At 39.5% G+C, this 25,142-nt stretch overlaps 2 protein-coding genes across 5 annotated transcripts in view; both read right to left on the reverse strand.

The window, feature by feature from the left end:
• The window catches only part of IL6ST (interleukin 6 cytokine family signal transducer), a 30,462-nt gene extending 25,905 nt beyond the window's left edge, over positions 1-4,557 (reverse strand). For 3 of the 4 annotated variants that reach the window (XR_011723382.1, XR_011723381.1, XR_011723380.1), the window contains exon 1: positions 4,408-4,554. The gene's annotated coding sequence lies outside the window, so the exon portion shown is untranslated. Of the gene's footprint in view, positions 1-4,407 lie in introns of all 4 variants that reach the window. The other variant, XM_071731386.1, reaches the window with a different exon arrangement.
• Positions 4,558-23,198: 18,641 nt separating this feature from the next.
• The window catches only part of ANKRD55 (ankyrin repeat domain 55), a 52,542-nt gene continuing 50,598 nt past the window's right edge, over positions 23,199-25,142 (reverse strand). Inside the window, exon 10 of the mRNA XM_071730548.1 lies at positions 23,199-23,356. Coding sequence (XP_071586649.1) covers positions 23,226-23,356 — 131 coding nt within the window. The 3' untranslated portion in view covers positions 23,199-23,225. The remainder of the gene's footprint in view (positions 23,357-25,142) is intronic.

The raw sequence follows: 25,142 nt of genomic DNA on the forward strand, positions 1-25,142 counted from the left end.
AAAGTGCTTACTTTCTAAAGCCTGTTGTGCTAAGGACAGACCTTATGATTTGTTACTTCAAGCAAGATTAATTTAAAGCTATTAAACCTGGATAACGTTAACTACAGAAGATGTGAAACTCATGAGAACAGAGAGTAACTAAAGTGCAAAGAAGCAGCAGCTCCACTTCCCCAACACCTCCCAAAGGCTGTGGAAAAACAGAAGGAGCTGAAGGAATGCTGAAAACGAAATGGTGAAGCACAAGTTAAAAGGTTTTTAAACAATGTTCAATATAGCATTTCTTGCTCATTTGATATCATGATTGGTATCACACTGGAGTAACAGCAGTGCCAGCTGAACTAAGTATTGCATTGTAACAATGTTGCTGGTTTTCTTTTTGGTAAAGATTTATTTCAGGTTAAATGATATTTTGACAAAACTATTCAGTAACTGCTGGCGTTAAAACTGTATTAAATCATACTAAGTACATCTTCAAATAAAGAAACACTATGACATCCTGAAGGAACATAAAAGGTAATACTTAAAAAGCAATAACCCTCAGAGGTAAACAATAATGCATAATTATCATCTTTTGTTCTAACGTTTTTCATAAGAAATCAAAATAACATTACTTCATATGTTTAAATGAACACCATTTCCATATTGAACAGTCTTCAAGATTGGAATACAACATTTTAGATGTACTGAGCAGGTTTTTTGTACATGAAGTCCACATCTCTGAAGATGACAGAAGCTGTATACCACCAGAGGAAGGAACTACTGCAATCCTCTCTGATATGTGCTGCCCTTTAAAACATTAATCTCTCTAGATTTTACACAACTGATTCTTAACTAAAATTTAGTTCTAGGGGAAAGAACCAGAGTTACACTAAGCATTTCCATCCTTTTTGCCAAAAATGTAAAAAATGAGAGAGAGAAAGAAAGAAAAAAAAAAAGCGGCCCTTTAACTAATAAAATAAGGAGCCATACTTCAGATTGGAGTGAGGAAGATACTTCTGGGAAAAGTGTGTTTTCTAATCAGGCTATAAAAATGCTCCGGTGCAGAAATCCTGCATATAAGCTATACCAAAACTTCAAAACATAGTGCCATCATTCAACAGATACGCTGCTAAACACCAATTGTTCACCATTAACTACTTTAAGTCAGACTAAGTTGCAAGTCTGGGCAACAGAAAACTCAATAGTTTCAGAAATTATGTAGCACAGCTGAAAATCCTCTGTTTTACAGACTGGTATAGTGAACCAGGAATCTAAGGTAAAACAGCAGTGATTTGAAATCCATCAAAATACTACAGTAAAAAAAAATTGGTCAACCTAGAACTGTTCCTGGTGACAGTCCCTAACTCACAAAACATAATTTATCTTTAAAAAGGAAAGAATTTAGCTAAAATTACTTCAGTAAAGACAAACGTGTGAAACTCATACCATGAGATCACCCTATTTAATCCCTCAGTAAGAGGGGACTTCTATTACTCTTCACATCCTGCTACCATTCTGAAAGTAAAGCACTGATCTTAACATGATCTTCAGGCGGTGTCCTATGAAAAGCTAATAAAGACTCTGTCTTAAGCTTTAGATGCAAAGAGTAGCAACAGCATAAACTAGGAATAACAGTTTTTAAAGACATCTCCAGTATTTATGCAAAATAGGTACCACTGCTTATTCTAAGAAACAGAGAGAAGCTGAACAAATTAATCTTATTTCATAAATTATTACTATCCCAAAATTAATACAAGCATATCTCATTCGGTGGGGTGACAATAATTGTCCAAGTGACTACAAATGACAATTTCAGTTTGAGACCATAGCCAAAACAACATATTCTTGCCAAAGTCATCTTAAAAGTCAGGAAGTATAGGTGACACCTCAACCAACACAGAAAGGTGTTAGGACTATTGACACTCATCTTCACATCTATCACAAAAGACCAGCTGTGGCTGGCAAATGGATTTCCAAAAATTCCTCAGGAAAAAAAAAAAAAGCACTAAAGTTACAGCTTCAAGTGCTAATCTCTCACAATCTACACTCACACAAACAGAGCAAGGAACCAATACATAAAAGTGAAAAAGCACATAGCATCTACTGTTTGACGTTTTAGCACAAGCAAGGTGGTAAATTACATCTAAAAGGTGTAACTATCCTAAAGGAATTTTGATTACTCAAGCTGTAGATGCTTTCTAATCAGGAGTATTTCCTTGCAAGCTTCCTTCCTTCCTCCAAGTTTACTTCCTTCTTGGAAATATCTGAGACTCAAAAAAACCCTGAACACCTTTAAGGGAATCACTTGAAAATCTTGCATAGCATATTCAAAGAATATTCTGAAATTAATCTTCATATTTAAAATACTTATGTGTAAGTGATGTCTCTACCCCAACAGGTATGCAAGTTCTTCACATTACTCACTCCTTTGCCTTTAAAAGGAGGCTTCCCTCTACCTCTGGGATTTTAGTATATAGCACTTAGAACAGAAAACACAGTAGAGGTACCGAATAGTTGCTTGCAAGAATTAAGTTCTTTTTTCTGATACCTTCTTAAACTGGAGATCACTTTCTCTTGTGCAGCTGGCAAGTAGCTTTAATCTAATAAGAAGGTGAATTTATACAAAATAATGTCCTAGCAATCTGTGTTCTCATTTTCAAGTCAAACCTTTGGGTCTGACAACCACCAATTCTGGTTCTGTAATTCAGACAGCTCTTGTTAATACAAGACTCTTCCCAAAAAATATGGCCAAGAGGTTTCTTCATTTTTATACAACTTTGCTAATGGTAACTCTCCAGACAAGCAGCATGAGAGACAATGTTTCACCATTTCGCATACAGACTTATACATGTGCATATGTCTTTCCTACCCCCTAGCAAAAAAAGTATACATGGCCTTTACTTGAAGATATCAGTTCTAGATAGGTAGACAAGAGACAAATATTTAAAAGCTTATCTTCTAGGCAGTAATAAATTTTCAACAGCCATGCAAATTATAAGTTTTTTTAAGTTCAGAAGTTACATGCTTCTTAAGATATTTCTTTGGCACACCACTGCTCCTTTGAAAGTAATAGTAAGTAAAGGAAGTATAAATTTTTATGTTTTATAATGGAAAAGAGGGCAAAAGAAAAGAAGCTCCTAAGTCTGGAAAGTATCTGACCCCTTCAGACTGTTGACTCCTCTTTTCCCCCTATCTCCTCAGTGACAGAATACTAATGACAAAGCTATAATCCCACCTCATTCTATTACCAGGTTACTTCTTCATAAATGCCTCAGAAGTAACAACCAGCCACCAGCTGACAACAGCTTCAGTCTAAAACACGGATGAAACCCAAGACTGGGATTTACTCTCCTCTGCACTGCCAGCACACTTGACAGACAGCTCTCCTTTGTGCCTCAGTTTCAGCATCTGCACGATGAAAATCATGACAACGTTTTTCTTTAGGAAGTGTGTCAGACACCCATTTCGATGATGACTGGAGCTCAGGAGCACGCCGGAAGGCAGTCGACGACCCAAGATCCCCAATTCCTCTGGGAATCCCTCCTGTAGTCGAACCAGGTGAAAAACTAAGCACACAAGTTTTCTATCTTTTGGTCTGCTGGCAACAAGAACAGACCACTTGAGGTGAAGGCAACAAAACGCAACGCTTTTCAACAAGAAAACTACCGATAATGCCGCAAAGCTTATCAAACAGTTAAAAAAGCCCAAAAGACACGAGTCCAGCGCGGGTCGCAGCACCTTTATTAATTAAACTAGGCGGCATTAACAGTCACTAAACTAGCGAAAAACAAGTGATAATCTTCAGTCTTACCACCGAGCCACGCTAGCATCAAGGAAACCGCATCAAGACGGAGCACGAGCGGTGGACCAGCTGCTGGTACTACGCACACCGGCAAGGAAATGGAAAGGGAATCGGCAGCCCCTTGGGCCCCCGTGCGGAGCGGGCCCCACAAGCCGAGCAGCGGGCGAGGCCATATTGCTTGTTAAGCGTCAGCGCCGGACCGGCTCTCTCAGCGCCCGCTGAGGGGAGGCGAGACAACGCCGCAAGGAACAGGAGGCGGCACCCGCGCCCCCCCCACTGCCGGCCGGGTCGGGCCTGGCCCCGTCGGAAAGGACTGCTCACGGCCGGGGAATGACTGCAGCCGGACGCCCCCGGAAGACGAGGGATCGGCTCGGGAAGCCAGTGGCGCTGGGCTGCAGTCTTCCTTCCCATCTCTCAGTCAGCCCTGGCCGAGCGCCCACCCGCCATCCCCGCCCGCGGCGCACAGAACGGCCTACCGAGCCCGGCTGCGGACCTAAGGGACAAAACAGGCCAACGCGGCCCCCGCCGGCGGGCACCCCTCAGGGAAAGGGGCCGCAAGAAGCTAACGGAGAGGGAACAAGACACGAACAAAACCGCCCATGGCCGCGAGTCCCCCCAGCCCTTACCTGCGGCGCTGCCGCCGCCTCACGCCGCCTCACCGAGCGCTCCCAAATAACGGCTCCGCCGCGCCATCCCGCCGCCGTCCCGCACGCGCAGCCCCACGCCCCTTCAGTCGCCCCCTCCCCTCCGCTCTGCTCCCCGCCCCTTCCCTCCCCTCCGCCTTTGCAACCCTCGGCGGCCCCCCCGCGCCCGTCCTGCCCGACTCGCTCCGCCATTGGCACCCGCAGCGGTGACGTTACGTGAAAGGGGACGGAGGGGGCGGAGCTTCCCGTAACGCGCCGGCCCGTGCCAGGATCCCGGGAGGGAGGGTTGCGGGGCGGAGGGGGCGGACGGATGCGGCGGCGACGGCTACGACGGCTGCTACCACCGCCGCCGCCTGCGAGTGGAGGCGGGTAAAATCCCCTCCGCCCCTCTACCGCCCAAACCGTCAGCGCTATCAGCCTTGTCCTCCCCTCCCCTCACCCCCCCACCCGACTGTGCTAAACTCGCAGCTCAGGGAAACGCCCCTCTCAGGTTTTTCCCCCCCAAGGTGTATTTAAAGGTGTGTGAGAGCAGAGGAGAGACTGCAGAGCTTCGCTTCCAGGAAAGGGGGGCGGCAGTGCGGTCACCTCAGCCGGCCCTGCCACTGTTCTCTGCGATGAGGGCAACAGCCCAGGACCCCGAGTTGAGGCGAGCCGGCCCTGGCCCCGGTCCCAGCCCGGGCCTCAGCAGGCGATGCGTCTGGAACCTTCTGCCGGCCGTAAGCCGGGCGGGCCTGCGCTGCCGGAGCGGCGAGGTTGACCTCGGGGGCAGGCCTGAGCAGTGAGCAGCGTTGCCAGCGTTTCGCAATGCTCCCTAGGGAGCACGGACGGACGGAGAACACTGTTATCAACAGCAGCGTTAGCAAAAAGCTGTTATCGAAAGCAGTCTCTAGAAAGGGTGTTTGTGGAAGGCAAGGTTGCTAGAAAATGGTCCTTAATATAGATCGCACATGTGATAGGATACAGGGAGGCCTCTTGAGTTCCCTTGCTGGTTATCTTATGTTTCTTCATTCGGTAACCCTGAAAAATGACGTTTATAAACAGGACACAGTCATGTGCTTTAAGATGTCCTTTTCATTGCAGATTAGTTTTTACCAGTTCGCGAATGCAGAGGAACACATTTCAGTGCCACACCCACAAACTTGGACTGTGCTAAGTGTAAAATTCTTTCTAGTTAGTAAAGTACCACTGATGAATGCCCAAGTTACTTCCTGGCTTGGGTTTTAGGTTTGCCCATTTACTTAATTGGATTATATTTGATCACGAACAGGATATGAGTTATATTTTTAGTTACATCTTCCAGGTAACAGGCAGACTGGCTAGGCATCTCCATATTGTGTTTCAAATATCGGCAGGCATGAACTGCTAATGAGAAAAGATAAAGAACTTTGGAAAAAAGATAGTGGAAGATACCTTATTTCCCATATGTTTAGTACCTGTCTCTAGGTATGTTCAATTTACTTTCTGACGTGGTTTGGAATCCCACCAAAAATGATGTTACTAACTCAGAATGTTATGTAGTTTATATATAACACAGTAAAGCTGGACAGGCTCTTCAGAAGTTGTTTAGTACCTCCACATTCCACAAGACCAAATAGGTTGTACCTAATAGCTATTTATGTTACCTGCAGATTGAATTTATTACTTCATGTCCCTACTCACAGCTGAATGCTCTTTCTAGCAGCCTTAGATGTTTGTAGTGTTGCTGTTTTTCCCACTGGTGGTTCTACACCTAATAGTCCCAGTCCTTTCCATTTTCTCTTACAGCATTTTTGGTGTTTAAACCCTTTTTAATCAGGGCAACTGACATCTGGGGAATGTGTTTCAAAGGTTTTTCATTATGAAAAAGAGTACTTTTTCAAAGTACAGCATTACAATTTATTCACCTGTGCTTCTTCCAAGTTATGGTTGGTGTGTTAGTGCTTATGTTAATGTAGGATTATACTTTGAGAATAATTTATAATTGGTAGATATGTTTGGCAACGACAGGTAAGTGGAAGCAGGCAGCAGCTAGAGGGACCACAAAAATAACGTGGATTTTTGTCCTGTTTTAGCACATCTTCTGTGTTCACTAAGACTTCTGCTGCTGAATACATTCCAGCATTCCAGCAGATGCACATTGCTCCTCCCTCCCCCCAGAAAGCCTCTTATGACATTCTCATTCCAAAATCCAATAGCCTGAAGCAATTCCTGGTTTATTGCCAGAACTTGTAGAACATCAACCCCTACTTCAAAACCAAACTGGTCTCAGGCCTCACTTACATATGACATGTATTGTAACTTAAATACACAAGAGCTCTTGGATTTCATAGGCTATTTATAGACTCAGTGTAAAACTTTCAACATAGTTGAAGCTGCATAGAACAAAAGAACTGGTTTGCAATTGTACTTAGTTTTTCTACATTGGGAAAGAGTATTATTAATAAAGTAACAATTTACTTGATTTGCTTGCTGTATTCAGTACTGTGTGAGCTCTTTTAGTATGATTTGCTTTCCCAAAGATTTTTTGTAGGTTTGGCAAGTGATGAGAGCGTGCTTGCTTATATGCCTTATGTCACCTTCAGAATTTTTTTGCAAACTGGATACATGGAATGGTATCACAGAAATATGAAGAAATAGCCTTTAGCAAGGGACTGTGTCCCATTTCTCTGTGTTATCAGTCAGCTGGTACAAGTCAGTCCTGTATTTTCCATCAATCCTAACTGCCACTGGGACATGGATGCTGGGTAGTCACTATCGTAGGTGACCTGAAGACAGCTGTGGCTGCCCCTATTGATCAGTTAATTAATCTTGTTCATCTTGTCACTCCAGTAATTCTCAGTCACAACCACTGTTTGACTTGCCTTATGCTACCCAGAGGAAATAATTTGACAACTGTGTTGCACATGGAGTGGGAAATAAATGTGGCAAGATACACTTTTCTTAAATAATCAACATCTACCCCAGAATTGATGTCTATTTGTCTTTTCCTTCTTTAACAGGAAGGACTGAATGTTTTGGGCAATTACACTGCATCATGCAGGGGGGCTGATTTGTGTTTTATTCTTACAACTGAATACAGGGTTTCAGTCTGACAGGAGGATTGTTCATCTTGCAGTGATTTCTAGTTCTGTGTTAGCATTCTCAGCTGTAGTCACAAACACTGGGCCAGAACTACTTCTGTCATAAACATGGTCCATGGGAACTGTATAAGCTTGTGTTCTGGCACAGAGTCTTGTATTGTGGCATATAAAATAAATTGTCTGGAAATTTATTTCCAGGCCAAAGGCCAAAAATTGTGGCCTTTAAAAATACACACACTGTACTTCCAATAGTCACAGCAAAAATCTTACCATTCTTACAACATCATTAGATATATAGATAGATATATCAGAGGTGTGAAAAGGCCTGGATACATATAATTTTATTGAAAACGGGTTGCTGTCAGACTTTCTAAGTCATGAAGGAGCCGAAGAAGACCATTTAATGGCAATGTTCTGACCTTTGGCAAGTCAAAAACATCTTCTGTGAGGTGGCTGAATCACTATATATTCATCTGGGAGATTTGGTGACACATCACCATCCTGAACTTGAACTTAATAATATGTGTGTTCAGTGTCTTTTACACTGGATGGATCTCCATCTTCTAACAAGCTCTTCTTTAAGAAGAGCAAGGTGGTTTTTTTTAACCCCAGGAGTGATTTGTCCTGGGTGCCCAGAGCAGTAGCAGACTTCTGTGTTGAAGCCATAATCTTGTACGTCATGAAGTAATAGTGAAGTCCCCTGAAGAAGAATAAAGGAGGCAGGCTGGGAGGTCGCAGCAAGGAAAAAAAAGGGACGATGAAACTTTTGGGAATGATTTAGTGAGAGTTACATCATTTCTAAGCTTTAAAATTTAACACACATGAGCTGCTCAGTGGCAGCAAAAAGCAGGGTCAGTATACATTACTTCCTTTTGAGGGACATTGGATGATATTGCTTTTCCCCTAGGTGTTTGTGGTCCTTTGTGAGAAAGGGGTGAAAGTTCACCAAGCCAAGCAGACACTATTGCAACCAAGTGTATACAACCTAGACAAACTCAAGTCCACATGATGGCGCTTTTTGCACCAAGCAACAAATTGATGCTTGTGATGAATATGGAAAAAGGGTTATCCTCATTCTTTAGCATTGCTATGCCCCATAGATTGATAAAATCTGAGTCTCAGGACAAGGTCTTGCAAAATTCAGTCAGGGTCTGTAGAGCTGTAACTGGGTTTCAGCAGTTCAAAGAAATCTTGTGATCATTGGAAGAAGTGACACCTCCACATGTGGTAAGCTTGGCAGGGAAGCTTTGGGTTTTTGAAGAGGACTGGACCCAGTTCTGTTGTGCTCCTCGGAAAGAGCAAAGGCAACACCATGAAGCTGCAGCAGGGCATGTGGAATAGAAAGGAGAATGTTTATAGCCTGGAAAATAATGGCACATCTGACAGAGAAGTGTGGAACTGAGCAATCTGCTTGATTTTCTGATGTGGACATTGTACAGCTAATGTAATTTTAGACCCACGCTGGAAGCTTTGTGTGATGGAATATGTTGCTAGGTTGTGTTTTTTTCCCAGAAGGTAGAGGGGCAGAGGTCTGACCTTCACTGGAGGAATAAGGCCAAAATTGAGAAAAGAAAAATAAAAGTCAAATCAGAGAAATCAAATACAAAATATCAGAAGATAAAATAAAAATACTGAAAATGCTGAAATTGAGCACAGAAAATGCTTTTGTTGGAATGACTAATACAGTGAAATTGCAGTTCATGGCAAGAAAATGCTGATTCAGACTGGGAGCTAAGATGAGCTGAAGGTGTTATAACATGCAGCAGTCACTTGTGCCATGTGTGTGAGCTGCTCATGAGTTTAGTATGCTTTTGGCAGTTGCAGGAATTGAAATGCCTTTGGATGAATTTGCATGCACAGCCCAAAATGTAGACATGTCCTTGGGCAAATGTTTAAGGCAGAATGCTCAGTGGACCAGGAGATCCAACTAGGAGTACCAGAAGATGACTGAAAAGGAGAGGAAGATGATATCAGAGTAAGTGGGATTGTCTTTCCTACCTGGCCACAAAAACTTTCATGTGCATTACGGCCAATAACAAACATGCCAGAAAATCTCAATCAGTCCTTTTGCCCATGCAATCTAGTTTTTGGACAAATTAAGGTCACATGTGAAGAACAGCTGAGCTTAGCCTGAGTATGGTCTAACAGAAATAAAACTGGCAAGGGAAAAAGGCGTTATGAAAACTTAAGGTCATGGTTCAGTCTCTTTTGTTATAGGATGTGTATTCACAGCCAATATGTGTTATATAATGTGGATTCCTTTCCAATGTAAATGTCTTAAAAAACACATGTAGGCAGCACTTTCTGTCCTTTCCAGTGATCAAGGGAACAGTTGTAGTCAGACAAATTGTGACAAGCCTTCCTTCTGTTTGGACACAAAGTTCCAGTTAGTGCAGAAAAAATTATATGATGTGCCTCTTCAGGTTGCATGGTAATTGTCTTACAAGGCACAGATTTTCAGATGGAGCTCATGTTATGAAGACCATAGCAGGGATAGCAATGAGGCTGACTTCAGACTCTACGCTGTGATTACTCCATCACACAGTTGAGCTCTCCATACTAGGGGTAAAACTTGTTTTGTGAGAACTATTCTTAGGTACTAGAACACGAAGAGCTACTAATGACCTTTTCATCCTTTCTCTGAGTGCAAGGTGTACTTTTTAATTTATATAGGGAAAGCAGGATCACAGAACAACACATTATTAAAGTAAATGTCATAGTGTAAATAATGAGATACCAGCTATCACATCCTGTGCACAATGAGAAGCTGTAATAACAAACAACAGCTTTGTGCTTTAAGTAGGTGTGTTTCCTAACTGCTGCTCATGCTGTCTGATATTTGAAAGTACCCAGCAGGGTGGTTTTGGTATATGAACATGTATGCAGTAGAAAGCAGTTCATCTTGACTTTCATTAGCAGCCATAAATTGGCTTCCTGTGAATTCACACATCGGGGTGACACCCAGTTTATGGAGAACTATTCTGTTGTAGCATGCTGTGTATGAATTAAGCTATTGTTATGGTTGAAAACAGTGGCTTTCTGATACCACAGCTTGTGACATCTCAGTAAACGATGGTGGAGACTTATAAAAGAAATTTTGTATATGGAGCTTACTGAGGGGATATCTGCTCTTGGTAAGCTGCTGAAAAATCCTTGTATTTTTCCACGTTATACCTACTGTTAGACAGGAATCAATAGTGAGATTCTGCTTGATTTCCAGGAAGAGAGCTATTGGCAATGATATGTAGTTAATTTCCTTAAGTGACACATTTTAAAAAAGTGATCTTGCCAGTTTTGTGCTTGAAGTTTCCTGCTTGAGCTGTTATGAAGTATGAGAAGCTGAAGCCTGTTAATACAAGTAAAGGCTGTGGGACTCAGGGGAGGTAAATTCTCGTCAGTAAAACTGAAGACAAGTTCTGTATTAGAGAATACTCAATCACTGCTTCCTTATAGTTAAATTGATTGATGCTATCCAAAGCAGTTAAGGGTATGCTTCAAAAAACATGTGACATTCTGACTATTTTACTGATAATGTCACCAAAAGAGAGTGCATTCATAAGAAAGACTGAAAACTTCATACCATGAAGGAATGAAGACTTGAGAATAGGAACAATTGAAAAAACAGTAACAAAATTCATCATGCCAGGTGTATTTGTGTGTGAATGTGTTATTAAGAGATACAAAAAGGAGTATAGGAACTTGTACATTAAATTGCAGTCCAAAAGGGTTGCACATAGCATAAAGTACATAACTGAATGAAAGAGCAAAAAGAATAATGACTTTTTGTGATAATTTCCCATTGCTAAGACATATTAGACTGTGGTATGCTGCAGGTCTTAAATAGTGAGTGAACAATATATGTAGGTACCTAGGAAACTTATGCATTCACTGGAAAATAAAATAAACAAAGATTTGTATCGGCTAATTCATACTGCAGATTTATATGTGTGGTACAAAGATACAGTAAAAATCTTTGTCCCTGATGCTTCACTAACTTCGATGATCTACTTTGCATTTTGCATTTGTGGTCTTGCTGATCTATATTCTCTTCTCCATCCTCTACTTCTCTGTTATTCTTCACCATTTATTAAGAGTTCTTCTATCTCCATGTGCTTTTTCTTCTTTTCCATTTCCTACCTTACTTTCATATCTTTTCCTCTTTGCTCTCTTTAGTGTTACCTTAAATATAGCTGCTATATTTACAAATTGCCCAGCATTAGTCCATCTAAAGAATTCCTTCACAGGATCATCTCAGGAAAAAAACTAACTGGGTAAGAATATTTGTGTGCCATGCGTGTACTATCATTCAGCTATATAACGAACCAAATTCTCCCAAAAATCTGAAATGCAGTTCCATTTTCTCTTGTCTTGCCACCTGCGGTAACAAGTCAGAATTTAGAAAACAGCAATGATGGTGGTTATGCACAAGGCATAGCAAAATCAAATACAGTTCCTCAGTACTAAACTTGTCTGTAGTGCCAAGAACAGTAAAATTTGCTTTAAGAGATAAGCCAGAGAGATATGAATCATAGCCTGAAACCATCTCCTACAGTGGCCTGTGGTGTGTTCTTCTAGAGTCAAGACCCCAGTTTACAAATTGTTATTTGAAATAATGGTATGAATATTTGTAATCAAGCTTTACCCTCCAAAGCCAAATTCTGTGTGTTTTTTTGTTTTTTTTTTTAAATCTTTTGTGATTTCTTTCTCATTTTCTTACATCAGTCTAGTTTCCCTAGCTGAACTAGGAGCTCATTGTGTTACTGTTGTATAAAAGTCTGGAAAAATGCACACCTTCTCCCAGAATAAGAGATCCTAAAAGATTAATGAAAAAGGCAGACAAATATTAGTGGTAAGAGATGTAACATTTTTTACTGTAATCATAGACTAGTGCTCCTTCATTCTTTACGTTATCATTATCTAATCCCTTCTTTGTCGCTCTGCTGCCTCTTTCCCTTGACCCTTCCTGTTTTGTATAATTTGGGCCATTTGGCATTCAGACTGTAAAGGTTTACTTAGATACATTGTGTCTACAGTAAATTAAACAGTGGGAGAATCTTCTCGGAGATATGTATGTACTCAAGATCAGGTTCAAGTCACGCCTGTATCCTTTATGAAACTTCTAGCTAGTACTGGCTCCAAAGTTACCATTCATAAAATATTACTTGGATTTTATTATATAATTGTGATGATCAATATCAACTTAAATAATAATTCATTCACCAATGACAGTGTCTTGAGCAAAAGACGTTATCATTTTCACTATCCTGCTATTTTATATGTGGATAAATGCGTTTCAGAAATGCTTATAAATTCTGATGTCAATAATTGCTTGATAGCTTGAATTAAAAGCCCTTAATACATTACTTTTAATACACTGAGTTGATTAAAGAGTCTAAGATAAAGTTGACATTCTCCCAGTATGTTCCTGATGCTAGCTTCACACTGTGTATTACATGCATGTCATCGTGTGCAAGCAGTAGTTTATGCAGGTTCTTTCAAATTAAATGTTTGAAAAACATTAGTCTGAAATTGGGTGATCACATCTTCAAATGTTTTGAATGAACTGCTCTCCCAGGAGCTGAGAATGGATAATATGAGCTTTGGACTGCAGTGCCTTCAGAGATTTCTATCTAAATTATTTCCTAATTTATTTTACAATTCTGTGATAACCATTAGCTTACCACTGTAGATCAAGCCATGTCCTGCTCAATGCATACTGTGTATAGGGTTAGTGGAATATATTGAATGTGTCTTTTTGGGTTTATTTTAATGTTACATGAGTAGCTTATTACAAGTTTGAACTGTGCATCATGGAGAATATGCATGCTTTATAGAGGTTCAGCTGACTACTAATGCCTGGAAATACAGCAATACATGCAAAATAAACACACATCAATTTTGAAGCCATTATGTTTAGTGTAAAAATGTTTTCCATAACTGACTTTGAAAAAAGCTAGATCCTTTGTGTACCCTTCCTGCCCCTGTATAGGATTCTCACATGTTGTGTCAGTTACAGTCTAAAGGTGTTTTGCAGGCTATTTGTAGCTCAAGATTTCTTAGAACATTTGGTGTTCTCAGGAATAACCTGCTAGTTGACATCTGTCAGCTCTCCTGAAGTGTTTTAGCTGTTGGACTCTCATTTTCTGTCCTTGTCTTCTTTCAGAGCTTTTTTAATATTATTTTTTCTGTGCTTGCTGTGTTAAATTTCCTTCTGACTTTTGCATCTGGCCTTATTTAATGTTGTACAGGGCAAGTTTCAGTGCCAGGAGGCAAATTTGGTAGGTTGACTGGTATCATAACCGGTGGTCCATGGGAAGGAACCCTTGCACACATAGAAGTACTCTGTGCAGATACAGAGAGGGAAAAAAAGGAAGGGGTGATGAACAAGCTACTGCTTTCAGGGCCTGAGTCAGGACTTGGTGGGGGCCAGAAGCTAGCACCTTACATAAAGGGGAGCTATTGATTGGATTGTTATGAGATCTTGCCCCTCGGGAAGCATCAGTTCCTGGCTCCTGCTACGTTCCTTCCAGCAATTTAAACCATTGACTTAGAAAAATACAATCTCACATATAATCCTTGACAAGATGCTGACCCATGTATCTGAGGGATGAGAGGAAACTGTTGTCCGCAGAATTCTTTCCTCTATAAGCAGTAATTCTATGGACACAGCCTTAAAAAAATGAAAAAAAAAAAAAAAAAAAAGAAAAAAAAAAAAAAGAAAAAAAAGAAAAAAAAAGTCTTAAAGACAGAAAGTTCAATCTCATTTCTGTATGTGTAAGGAGTCCTTCTTACAGATGGTTCAATTCAGCCATGTCTGACATGAATGTCACAACTGTTTAATAATGTGAAGCTTTAAATTATATCCAGCTGATTCTGTAGGGGCATTTTTTACATAGGAAGAAGTTAATTATCCAAAGCTGGATTCTGGTCAGGGTTAAGCTTATTGGTTCACACACTGTAAACTTCATAGCTCTAAAGTGTTAACTCACACTTCATTTTTACGTCTCATTTGTGAGTATGTGCTATGCTGTAAGAAAGTTACTTTCCAACCAGCTCAAGAAACAACTTTTTCCTGCTCTTTGGTCAATTATGTGTTTCTTGAAAAAAGGAATGTAACAGAATGTAACACTCAACAGTTACTGAAAAAAAGGTAAAACAAAATCTAGGTAGAAGTCTGTCAGGTCATGATTAAGGATTATTTTTGAGTGCTTTTTCCTATTGTGTATACTGCCTCTTAGATGAAAAAATTCTGTTGTTAATAACCTTATGATGTTTTTTCCCCTCAAAACTAGTCAGAGTCACTGTGATGAGTATGTTTTCAGTCTTCTCACTGTAGTAACATGAAGTCATTGTGACTGGATGATTTTTGAAGAATCATAGCTAGATTTTCATCATATTAAGGACTAGTTGATATGGTTCTTGAAGTAAAACTTCTTGATAAAATTTTAGATCAGCAGTGCTAATGAGTGCTTTATTAGTGATCCTGTATGATAAGGATGTTCTCTGACGAATTGAATCTTCAGCCACTATTAGAAAATTAAGTATCAGTATGAATGTATATTAATTCTGATTTCATTTAAATCAATAGGAATTTGCTGTTGAGTTCAATAACAGTTGGACTGAACTCCCATTGTCAAATTCCACAGGGTTCTGCTGACATCTTTTAAACCTTTTGCTCATATGGAACCTAAGTGATCAGTGTCATAATTCTGTAATGATATAGAGGAAAATACTTAAGAATATGAATTGTCATCAGAATTTTCTTAATCTTTAACCCATGACTTAGCATAGCAGTTAAAAGACTTCGGAGGTTATTGGCCTTACTTGTTTTGCGACACAAAAGTTACTCCAAAATCAAGTAGTATCCTTTTTCCCCCCCCTCCAGCTTTGGGTTGGAAGGGATCCTAGAGATCACCTATTTCTACCCCTTGCCTCCCCCACTCCCTCCCTTCCATGGGCAGGGACACCTCCCACTGGACCAGGTAGCTCAAAGCCCCATCCAGCCTGGCCTAGAACACTTCCAGGGATTGGGTACCCACCCCATGTTAAGGTTAACTGAGGAGAAAAAGTATTCCAATAAAGTTTTGTGAAAGTTACCCTTGTACAAATGAAGACTGAAAAACAAAGCTTCCTTGGAAAAAGCTTAATGTATAAAAAAAGTAGTAGAGGGAAGTTCTAATCTCACAGAAGTTACATTTTTTCCATGGTTTTTTAACAATATTGTCATCTTTTATTTTCAAAAAACAGGCTACCTAGGTGAGTAAGCGAGATCTAACTAAAAATATAAAGAAAAGTTGTGGTAACAGAGATCTTCTACATTTTGTGCCTTTAACAGTACATTTTTTACAGTGTGTCTTCTCAGTTAATGTTGACTTTTGAAAGATTGATGACAATGATAGTGTCAATTTCTCTGTGAAATTAAGTTTCAATATAATGGTGAAATTAAATGATAAAACAAGGAAACAAGGACAGGATGCTTGCTGCTTGACTGACTGAAATACACAGAGCTTGAAAGAAAACACAACAAATTCACTTCCTATTCGAGTCAAACTCTAGTGCTAAAAATAGAACTAGAGAACAGCAAAGTAAATTGTTTGAAAGGGGCCACAAACTGTCAAGGTGAAAAGGAGGAAAAAACAGCTATTAGGATTACTGAATAAATACAGAGCACATTATGGCTCTCTCAACCATATTTTGGGTAGTGTATAAATTTTAGCTTCCGCAAGAAGAAAAAACCCAAACTTGTGTTATTTACCTCGAAAAACAATGTTATAAATTGCATACTTCAAGCAGTAAATTGCTTTAAAAACCCACCAAATTTTAACATTTCAGTGTTCTCTATTTCTTGCGCTAAAACCTCTTGGGCTTCTATCTATTTTTGATTACATATATCAAACAGGCATACAAGTCACTCTCCGATATAAACCAAACCAAATTTCTGTAATTATGGATGTCTTATATTTCCTAGGCCACATCTGTGGTTTCATGCTGATGATAGTACTTGCCTACCTTTGTAAAGCCTCTACAGACCTGAAGTGACTATAGTAGGCACAGCAAAGGTTGTGTTGTCTAGTGATTGTATGGGAGATGCTTCCTACATCTAGTAACACAAGAATAAGATTTGCTAGTTTTATCATTGTAGTCTAATGTTGGTTGTGGTATACAAGTTGTAGAATCAAACCCTGCACTATTCCCGTCAGATATGTTTGTTAATACTCTTCTTAGCAGCCTATATTTCCTGGGCAAAAATGAACATTTAAGTGAGGTCTGACATACATTTGAATTAAGGGTTTGCATTTGTGAGCCAGACTATAAATTTAGTGACTGCAAACCTTTGAGAAGCTGTAAAATTTTTAGGTTTTTGGGACATCGGTTATTTTGCTAAGCCCAATCATCAAGCAAATCTCTTTGTGTTCTCCACTAACCATGATTAGCCATCTGGCAGCTATCTGTAGATCTAGTTTCCCAAACCATAATTTCTTTCCAGTGCTAAGCCTAGGAGGACGACTAGGGGCTTCCATTGGCGTCTGCTTTTTTGTTATTTTAAAAAATTACTTCCAGTATTTCTGCCCAGTACTTGGCACCCTTATTTACTTTAGAGCATTTCCAGCAGATGGAAAGAGGAACGTTCCACTTTCTTCACATTCAGCATATTTACAAGGAATGCTGATTTCATTTTTTGGGCTATAATGGAACAAGATACCACTGGAATAATATGTTTCATAAGGGATTTCTTTGATGGTTGCAGTTCTTGGTGATTTCAGAGATCTCTTGGATGCCACTGTCCATTATCTTCCCTCACATCGATACTCCTATACCATAAAAGCAAAAACATGGTCTGGAGAGTCAGTCTGCTCTAAGAAAATACTCCAAGTCCTCTTCACTGACTCCTACAGCTCTGTGTTCATGAAAACCATGGTAACCCTGTTCAGCAATTCCAATTCAGGAAAAAACCCCAACAACTGCTCTAGCTTACAGGAAGAGCAAAAATGTGCTTTGTTCCAAGATAATAAGAATTGCTAAAAAACCAAACCAAAACAATATTATCTGTAGTTTTTCTCCTGGTTTGGAAGAGTTCCAAATTTGCATACTAAGGAGGCTTGTAGGAGCTTTAAATTATAGAGACTAGCACTATGTTTTTGGTAGTGCTTTGTGTCAGTGACCTGGCTTCCACACCCTCTGCTACAACATACACCATTTATATTCTAAATATAAGAATCATTATTATGCAAGGCTGAAAAGTGGAAACTTTCCATGTACTTTAGCAGTGTTTTGAAACCAGTGAAGCTCTGCTGAAGTTTTGTTGACAATGAAGTGGTTTACTGTTAAGGCTGATGAGGATGGTGCTGCACTTACCCATTGTCATGTGTTGTTAGGAATAAGAAAAACTGCTCCTTTCCACTATATATTTTGGTACCCACTCTCAAGTAGTACCTAAGTATAATTATTTTAAGCAGTGTTCTTAGTAGCCAGATAATTACATTTTCAATGAAGCAATTCTGTTACAAGCTCAGTAAGCACAGATAAGAAATAAAATATTAATCTAAACTTTGTGGTTAAATAATTGCAGGTAGTGCTTTCCCAATTTTTTCATCATCTGATTCACCAGATCAGGTCTTATGTCAGTTCTGGACAGCAGTCAGTGTAGTTTAGAAAGCTGTCATAGGACTTTCTAAACCGCTTCAATATATGATGAGAGGCTGTGGCGTGTGTAGGTACATGGAAGGCTTCTTGTATGGGCATAGAGAATAATTATGCAGGACAAATAGGCTCAAATAACACTAGTGGGGAAAGTCCAGGGAAGGACCATGGGAATAGTTCAGTTTCTAATCTTTCCAGGCTGCAACATAGGCAGCTGTTTCAGAGCGTGTTCTAGAAGAGAGGGTGTGGAAGGTTGTGCAGTTTTCAGGGAGCTCATGGATTTGGCAGGTGAATTCCCCCTTCACAAACATGCCCACAGACTGTAGCTCCTGGCATCTTGCCTTTTCTTCTGCTTTGAAAAGGGAGGAGTGAATTTCCATGTACAAAAGTACCTCTGTCTACAGCTTACCTCAAATAGCTACTGAGCAGCTGCTACACTTTCTAGCTGGCCTTAAGCCTCAAACTCTGTGACAGAACTTTTTTTACAAGCACTAGGAAGTATAAAATATATAGGTTTTGTGATTTTTTTTTTAATGTAAACATTTGAACTGCATTGGAAATACTGTTCAGATATGAATTGGAGTTTGTGCTAAGGAGGAAGAGAAATATTTGGGGAAAATGTTTATCTTTCTATTTTTACTTTCTGTATTAAATCATTCAAAGCTGTGGGTGCTGACTATAAATATTTCCTCTTCTTGTAGTGCTCTTCTCTAATACACTCATGTAAGCACTGTCGCAAATGGGTTTGTCACATATTTCATTTTTCTTTGACTTTGGGAGTGTGAGTCTGAAAAAAGTTTCAGAATTCTAAGAATCTCAAATATTTCTGTAGAAAAATGCTTAAAATCCTTTATAATACTAACAAAACATCAGGAATTTATGCTAGATATATCTTGAGGCTCTTGGGATATGAGACAAAAAAGGGTTCTGAAAGCCCTGCTGCCCTTACCTGCTGGTATGTTTTGCAGTACAGCAGCATCCCAGAGCTCTTCAAATGTTATTTGAAAATTCACTGGAATATTTGAAGCTAAATCACTTACTTAATTCTGACTGTCCCAATGTGCTCTACAATGATTTACAGTGCTCTACATTGGCATGTGGTAGAATCTAAGAAGTTTTCACATTTGAATGGTTTCATCAAAGTGTCATTTAAAGCACCATTAATTTAATTCTTGAATTTTGTTTCACAGAGCTCACGAGAAAAACACAGTGAGGAATGAAGTTCATGACTTTTATCATTTTCTTACCACCATTCTATGGAGAAATGGGTGAATTTTACAACATGCTATCAGCAAATGTTTTTTGATTCATGTATCTCAGACATAGATAGTTTGGCCTTCCTTTCTCCAAACAGCATATCTTTCATTTACAGATGGAGGATCTGAAGAAAGCAGATAAGAGCAAAAAACACTACCTGCTACTCTTCAAGCTTCATTTCCTGCTGTGCCATTTTGATAACCAAAGAAACTGACTGCTGTGAATGAATAACAACATGAGAATACCACCATTTCCAGTCATGAACTGCAAACAGGCATCTATTTTCAGTTTCTGAAAGCTGCCATCAATATATGTCTGAATCAAGAAACCAAGCTGCTCTATCACCTTGGTGAAATTATTTCACCTGCTGCAATTACTCTTGCTACTCTCATGTGTAGCCTCCTTATTTCAGTTGTAAATTTTGGGATTACAAGGTCTATCCCTTGTAATGGATTTGCACATTAAGATGCACAATGAGATTTAAAACTTCACTGAAATTTCCAGGTGCTACTTTGGTATAAGTAAATTAATTAAAACAGTTAAATAAGTAGCCACATCTTATGGATGAGATCAAATTCAGTACAATTAGAGTTTAATAGAACAGGAATGAACAGCAAAAATTTGCCTGCAGCTTGGGAGAGGATGGGTGCTATCTGAGGCAATGCTGTCTTTTGCCACAAGCTGTATTTCCAGTTATACTAACTACAAAGTGAAAGAATATTATGTGCAATGGAATTTGCATTTTTTTTGCTGTTTAAGCCAACCATACAAATTGCATCCTAAACGGTTTCTCATTTCTAAATACCAATACAGTTTACCATCACTTGCCTCACTGCCCAATTATACTAATCTCTCTCATAAACATGTTTATTGGTTACTTTATTAAACTTTTGTTAGAGGCTACTAAGACTACTTACTAGTAAGATCTTAATTTAAATTGGGTATGTATTCCCAGAAAGTCAAAACTGCTAGCACAGACCTGGAACAATATAGCACAGCTGTAGTATGCTAAACAGTTTTCCTGTGTGTAGTACACATTCCTGAGGCAGTGCCTGAGCCAAGCTATGTTGGTGCTGGCCAGTATGGATGGGTTGTCTGAAAATCAGTGTAAGTTCACAGCAGAAGGTGGCCAGGAATCCACAAGAAAAGGGAGAGTCACTGTTAGAATGACAATGGGAAAAAAGGGAATAAGCTCCTCTGGTTCTGCCTGGAAAGACGGTTCCCACTTTTGAACACAGAAACTGGAACTGTATACTGATGTTTGTTTCTTTCCATGTAGGAAGCATCACCCTGCAGATAGGCCTTGAAAAATAATTATATCAAGTTGAAGACCACACTGCTACCTCTTGTGAATATCGTATTTTGATTTATTTGGATGTCACTTAGAATCTGGCAACAATAGTTGCTTCCACAACTACTGTGAACACCTCTTGATTTAGCTCAAATCACACTGTGAGCTTCACCTTGGAAATGTGGCATCTTGTGGTTGTTCCTCATGCCTTCCATCGCACTTGGCAGGGGCTTTCCAGTGCTTCTGTATGGATGGGCACACGGGTCATCTTCCCTTCTGTGGTGTTGCGATGCTGCTCTGTGGTGCCCAGCTAGGCACTACCATTTCCACTTTGCAGAGGGTTGGTGTGGCAAGTGTAAGTTTCAGCAAGGTCTGATTTTAAAATAATCTATCTTACTATCTATTGAGAATGCCACTGAAATTAGTGAAGATAACACACCATTTTCATTTAAAAAGCTGTATTTTTTTTTCAGACTAAATAGCAGAAATGAACTGCTGATCTGAGGTAGATGTCTTTATTTTCCTAGACTTTTGTAATTCAGCTGAAACTCCTTTACTATTAAAGACAAAACAAAAAACCAACACATCACCTAGCATTCTTATTCAGTGTTTTCTTATTCACTGTACAGACAAGACTACACACTCTGAGAGACCTGGCCAGGAAAATTGGGTAATCAGTAGAAAAATAAAATGTCAGACTGACAGTTTTAGTCCAAAACCCCATAATGCTGGAACAAATACGTGTAATTACATTGAGGTGGGACACCTTACCCTTATGTACTGGAACTAATTACAGCCATTTGGTGTTGTGACATGGCTGTTTGAGAGTTCAAATACTCTAGAGTGTTATCTTTTCCAGTAATGCACCACGTCACTGTGTGTTAGTGGCACTGAGGAGTTAACACTGTTCATTCTGCCACATGGATAACATTTCAACAGCTGAAGGGTTAGTGCTGACTGCTTTCAGGGATCTCCCTTAAAGAGAATAAAGGAATGCACCCCAGCAGACATCAGATTCTTGAAGAAATCCAGATGGCTGCCAAATAAAAAATGTAACTAGGATGTTTTTCTCTTTGAACATTCTCTCTTGAGCTGAGATATTTCTGCTACAAAAATATATTTAAAGTATCTTGAGAGCTGGTTTCTCAGACTAACTCTAGGATTGAGATTGTTGGTAGAAGTGCTTGAAAGGAAGTATTTCACACCTGTGGCAGCATTTCCTTGAAGGCCTCTGTAGTTAGAGAACATTTTGACACAGATCTCTGACATCTTAGCTTCAGGCAGCTGAGGAATCAAAATTTTTCTCGAAGAATGTTCAAAATAGAAAAAACTTGACTGTCAACATAATACTGTTACATAGTTCAATGATACAATGTAGTTATGCATAGGAACTTACAGAAAAAACCCCAAACTCTTTTGTGTGGAATGCAGAGTTTGTCATGCCCTTGCAGACTGCAAACTTGCAGAAATACACATGAATGTTAGAATTATCTTGGTGCTCGGACAGAGTGGCGAAGATGGGCCAGGAGATAAGTAAAGTGTCAACTCATGTAATGGCATATTAAAAGAAAATCATAAAGTGATCTTTCTCTGAAGACAGAGAAAAGTCTAAAGGCTTTATCAATAATTTAAATGAGGATAATTTATGTCACCACTTGAAACAATTTGTACTTGTTAGTTTGAACTAGCCAATTTTTGATAGTTAGTCCAACATTTTGGTTTTTAAACTAGGATTGTGGAGTTCAGAACATTAAACAAGGGAGTTATGCTAATGTGAATTTTATTTCCATGGCTCCATGTATCTGGGTGGCACAGTAATACAAGAAACTTTTCAGAGTAGAGTTCTGTCTGAAACAGTGTTTCAGTAAGAACTGAACTTGTCCTAGTGGCCTCCATGGTTTGAGCTTATGATTGGTTTAGCTCACAAAAGATAGTTGTAACCACTGACCGCTTAAATCTTAAAGGCAAGTGACTCCTCAGCCCTTTCCTATGACGACCTTGTAAATAAACCTCTGCCTCCCCAAGTGCTGGTCTCCATATTTTTTTTTGGGTGCAAATGATGTGCTAAGGTGCTTACCAAGTGAAGCTGCCCAAGAAAGGTTGTGCTGACCTCATATACAGTATTTGTTGTTCCCCTATGGGCAGTACTAGAGGGCAGCACCATTTGGATTTGGATCAACTATAGAATGGGAAACAAAACTGCTGTACAAACAGCTACATCTCTCCTGGATGGTAATAGTCATTGTTCAGTGACTACTTGAAGGTACTGTAGGTAGCTATTATATGACAAATTCAGTTAGAATTCACAAAACCTGTCAGGAGAGCATCTGGAATGTGCTCGTTATGCATTAGCTTGTTTTATTTCTTTTCTGTTGTTTTGGATGGTAGAGCGATACTGTGACTCCAAAATCTCTGCCTATTCTCTTCAATCCCCTAGGGAGATTTAGGACATGGAAGAACAGGAGGGATCAAGGAGACAAAGGAACAGGTAATCTCCACTAGCATATAACTTGTCCAATGCAGCTCTATGCCTTTCCTAGCCCAGACAGCAATCATACAAAGTAACTGCCACAAGGAAGATACTCACTTTTTTTTTCTGAAGATAGAGGCTCTTTCTCAGTCCTTTTCTGGACTCTGGTGCATTTGCAGAGCAACAGCAGGTCACACCATGATGCCAAGTTTCCTAGAACACCACAGTGACATGGGGAATGGAAAGTTACTGCAGGAGTCATGGAAATGTCTGCAGTTCTTCCTAGGCTTCAGAAGTAGCCTAGTAGCTTCAGAAGGCAGGCCCCTTGACAGTGCTGGCTGGCAGGGAGGGAACCCTTGGACACTCTGTGATCCTGATGGGTCTGGAGCTTATTTCTTGGTTTTGTGTCAACTGCTTTGCATCAAGGACTGCCCTTGGTTAGACATGGCTTTGATGCTGGACACCTGAAAACCTCTGGTCTAAACTGCCTCTGTCTTAAACTGAGCTTTTCCACCAGTAGGGACAGCACAGGAAAATATTTTCTTTCTCTGAACATAGGAAACATAGGAAAACCCTATGAAAATACTGTATACTCTCAAAATTTTTGTCTTCTTCTAAATCACTATAATGCACATGCAGAGTATTGGGTCTGATTACTCATGATGACACTATGATCAGAGGAGCTCTTATAGTCCCATTAGAATTGTTTGGGAAATTCCTATACTTTTGTGTCACAGAGTAGTAACTATGATGATTCCGGTGTTTTGCAGAAAAAAGATAGATTGGGCAGAATGCTCTTTCATGATGGTAGAAGAATGCAGTGTATTTGAGGTGAAGGGACAGACATCTTCTGACTTGGCAGTGGCAGGGGTGTTTAAAATGCTTAATTAGGATTGGATTTAGGTATTTTAGGTGTTAGGACTCTTTAGGTATTTACATAAGAAAATTAGAAATCTTCTCCTTAGATACTGTGATCATCAATAGAATAGTCTTTGAAATAGAACAGCATTGAAAGATTGCAATGATACAATAATATCATTCATATGTAAATAATGAATGTTTTAAATAATGGAATACTGCTAGCTTTCTTCAGAGAAAGAGTTTACTGGAAGAGTTTACTGGAAGAGTAAACCACTTCAGTATCAATGTAAGAAATAAAAAAAATAAAATAAATGGCCTACTGAAATAAAAGCTACACCATTTTTAAAAGCATTTTCAAATTCTGTTTGAAAGATGAAATGTGGAATGTAGAGCATATTCCACTGAGGAAGTTTATTGTGTTTTGGTCAGAAAATGTATCCTGTATGTATATATATTTTCGTAGCTCTCTGTGCCAAGCCAAACTCCCCAGATGCTTGAGTACTGCAGTATTCTGTGAGTTAACACACAGCTAGTGCCACAAAAGAATGTGCCGGAGATATTTAATCACTAGACAGAGGGAAAAAAAATCTCTGTCATGACCTACTGAGCAGACATTTCTTGGCAGTTGCTAATCAACTGTGTTAGCCTCTTATTGTCTCTTCTACCATTATCTTCCAGGAAAGATCTGAGCAAGAGGTCAGTGTATCTTAAGTAGGTATTGGTTCATTTGTTATCTTTCATGCAGTATGCTGCATCAACAGCCTGCTCTCCTCTCAAGATGAAATATTTCAACTTGATTTAACTTGTTTATTTACTACAGAATGTGGCTATCAAACCCAAAAGATAAGAATTGTTCCTGCTGGGAACATTGCTGAGAATAATTTTTAGTGCTTTCCATGAGCATTAATTTTTAAAAGAGCTGTAATTGGTAAATTGTGAACTACTGCTTTATTAATGGTCTACAGAAGAAATGCATTAGAAAAGTGACCCAGGTCTTGGTTCAGATTACCATTCATTTAAGACTATCTCTGTTCAGGTAAGTACTGTATTATATACTTACCTTTGAACAGGCAATGAGATTTGTGTTCCCTTCCTGAAAAAGTCTATTTTCTGGGTTGGAGACCCAGGGGGAAAAAAA

Source organism: Heliangelus exortis, chromosome Z, assembly GCF_036169615.1.
Source record: "Heliangelus exortis chromosome Z, bHelExo1.hap1, whole genome shotgun sequence".
Classification (NCBI taxonomy): domain Eukaryota; kingdom Metazoa; phylum Chordata; class Aves; order Apodiformes; family Trochilidae; genus Heliangelus; species Heliangelus exortis.